General features: G+C 48.6%; 1 protein-coding gene across 1 annotated transcript in view; it reads right to left on the bottom strand.

Annotated features, from left to right (window-relative positions):
• Positions 1 to 170: 170 nt before the first annotated feature.
• The window catches only part of LOC107576728 (proline and serine-rich protein 1-like), a 2,476-nt gene continuing 1,029 nt past the window's right edge, over positions 171 to 1,617 (bottom strand). The window contains exon 2 of the mRNA XM_016262867.1: positions 171 to 1,612. Coding sequence (XP_016118353.1) covers positions 744 to 1,612 — 869 coding nt within the window. The 3' untranslated portion in view covers positions 171 to 743. The remainder of the gene's footprint in view (positions 1,613 to 1,617) is intronic.

Below are 1,617 nucleotides of genomic sequence, written 5' to 3'. Positions count from 1 at the left end.
AACACAGCCTAATTTTAATTTTTGGGTGAACTAACCCTTTAAATACACATAACACAAGTAGTGGATAAAACAGTCCATCTGGGATTAGACTGGACTGTATTTAGATGTTTTTCAATATTGAATGAAATATATACATAATCATCTTAAAATAATCAAGCATAATTATACTTCCTACATTTCCTAGAGAAGCCCTGGTGTTGTGCACCTATAATGCTGGCTAAGTAGGCAGCTCACTAAGTTTTAGAACTGTTATTTACATACCATTGACAATGTAGATGCTCCATATTAGTTTAGCACAGAGGTGCTCAATCCCGTTCCCAATTATCTACCTTCCAGCAAAGATCTTCAGGAGCACTTGATGATTACAGACAGATGAACTGAACTATGCAGGTAGGTAGATTTCCAGGACCAGGATTGGACACCCCTGGTTTAGCACTTTCTGCTTATTTCAAATAATCCTAAATCATGGGGTAGCCAACCCTGCTCCTAGAGGGCTACCATCCGGCAGGTGTTTTTTTAACACACCTGAATCAGCTAATCAAGTCCTAATAAACTGTGTTCAGGATTACTTGAAAATAACAGGCAGATGTGTTGGAGCAGGGTTGGAACTGGAGTATGCAGGAGGTAGTCCTCCAGGAGCAGGGCTTGGTACCCTTGCCCTAATTCAACCCTAGAATAGTATTCAAACCTCTCTGCTTAATACTTTATAAACTTGTGCAACAATTAAATAGAAGAAGAAAAAATTACCCAGTCTGGCCAACAAGGGCGGGGTTGAAGTTAGAGCTGAATGCAGAGGCAAATCCAGGAAGCACAGCAGATGAGGAGGGGACTCCTGCTGCAGCAGCTGCTGCGACTGCTGCTGCCTGGAGAGGTGTAACGGTGGCTACTGAGGAAGAGGCTCCTGGAAGCCCCATTAAGGAGGACAGCACCGGACTACCTGCTGCAGTGGGCCCTGAGCCTCCAAATCCTGGGAAGGCAGGGTTTGGGCCGGAAGGAAGACCCGGGAACACGGAGGGAGCTGTGGTCAATCCCAGGCCAAAGGGGGAGGGCGTGCGAGCACTAGAGTGAGCCAGGCCAGAATACACAGATGACACTGGAGGAGTAGGAGTGGATGGGGTGGAAATGGAGGACTGGGCTCCATGGAAAGGAGACATGGCTGGAAAATGTGGAGAAGGGCTGCTTCTAGCCTGAGAGCCCAGAGCAGAGGAAAGATTGTGGAGTCCAGATACACCAGCAGTGCTGGGTAAAGAAGACTGTGGCGAGGCAGCACCATGGGCCATGCCAAGGGGTCGGGCAAGAACAGCAGAGTTTGGCATTACTAGAGAGCTAAGAGAAGGAGTGCCAGAGCGGGAGGGACCTTTGAAAGCAGAAGGGACAGGACTGTTGCTTCCACTACCTCCACTTTGCCGGGCCATGGAGCTAGCATGTTGGTCAATAAACAAAGCTCCAGTAGGGCTACTCATGGCTGTCTGAGAGGTCAGTCCAGGAGAGGGCTTAGGACTAGAAGCCGCAGGCGCCACTGGTAATCCACCAACACCTTGCATGCTGGGAGTAGAACGTCCAGGAGTGAGGGAGGACATCCCTGAGGGTGTGTAACTACGGATAACTGAATGTGAC

Source organism: Sinocyclocheilus grahami, unplaced genomic scaffold (genome assembly GCF_001515645.1).
Source record: "Sinocyclocheilus grahami isolate Dianchi unplaced genomic scaffold, SAMN03320097.WGS_v1.1 scaffold4238.1, whole genome shotgun sequence".
Taxonomy (NCBI): domain Eukaryota; kingdom Metazoa; phylum Chordata; class Actinopteri; order Cypriniformes; family Cyprinidae; genus Sinocyclocheilus; species Sinocyclocheilus grahami.
Note: the sequence above shows the minus strand (reverse complement) of the source record. Positions and strands in the feature narration are given on the sequence as shown.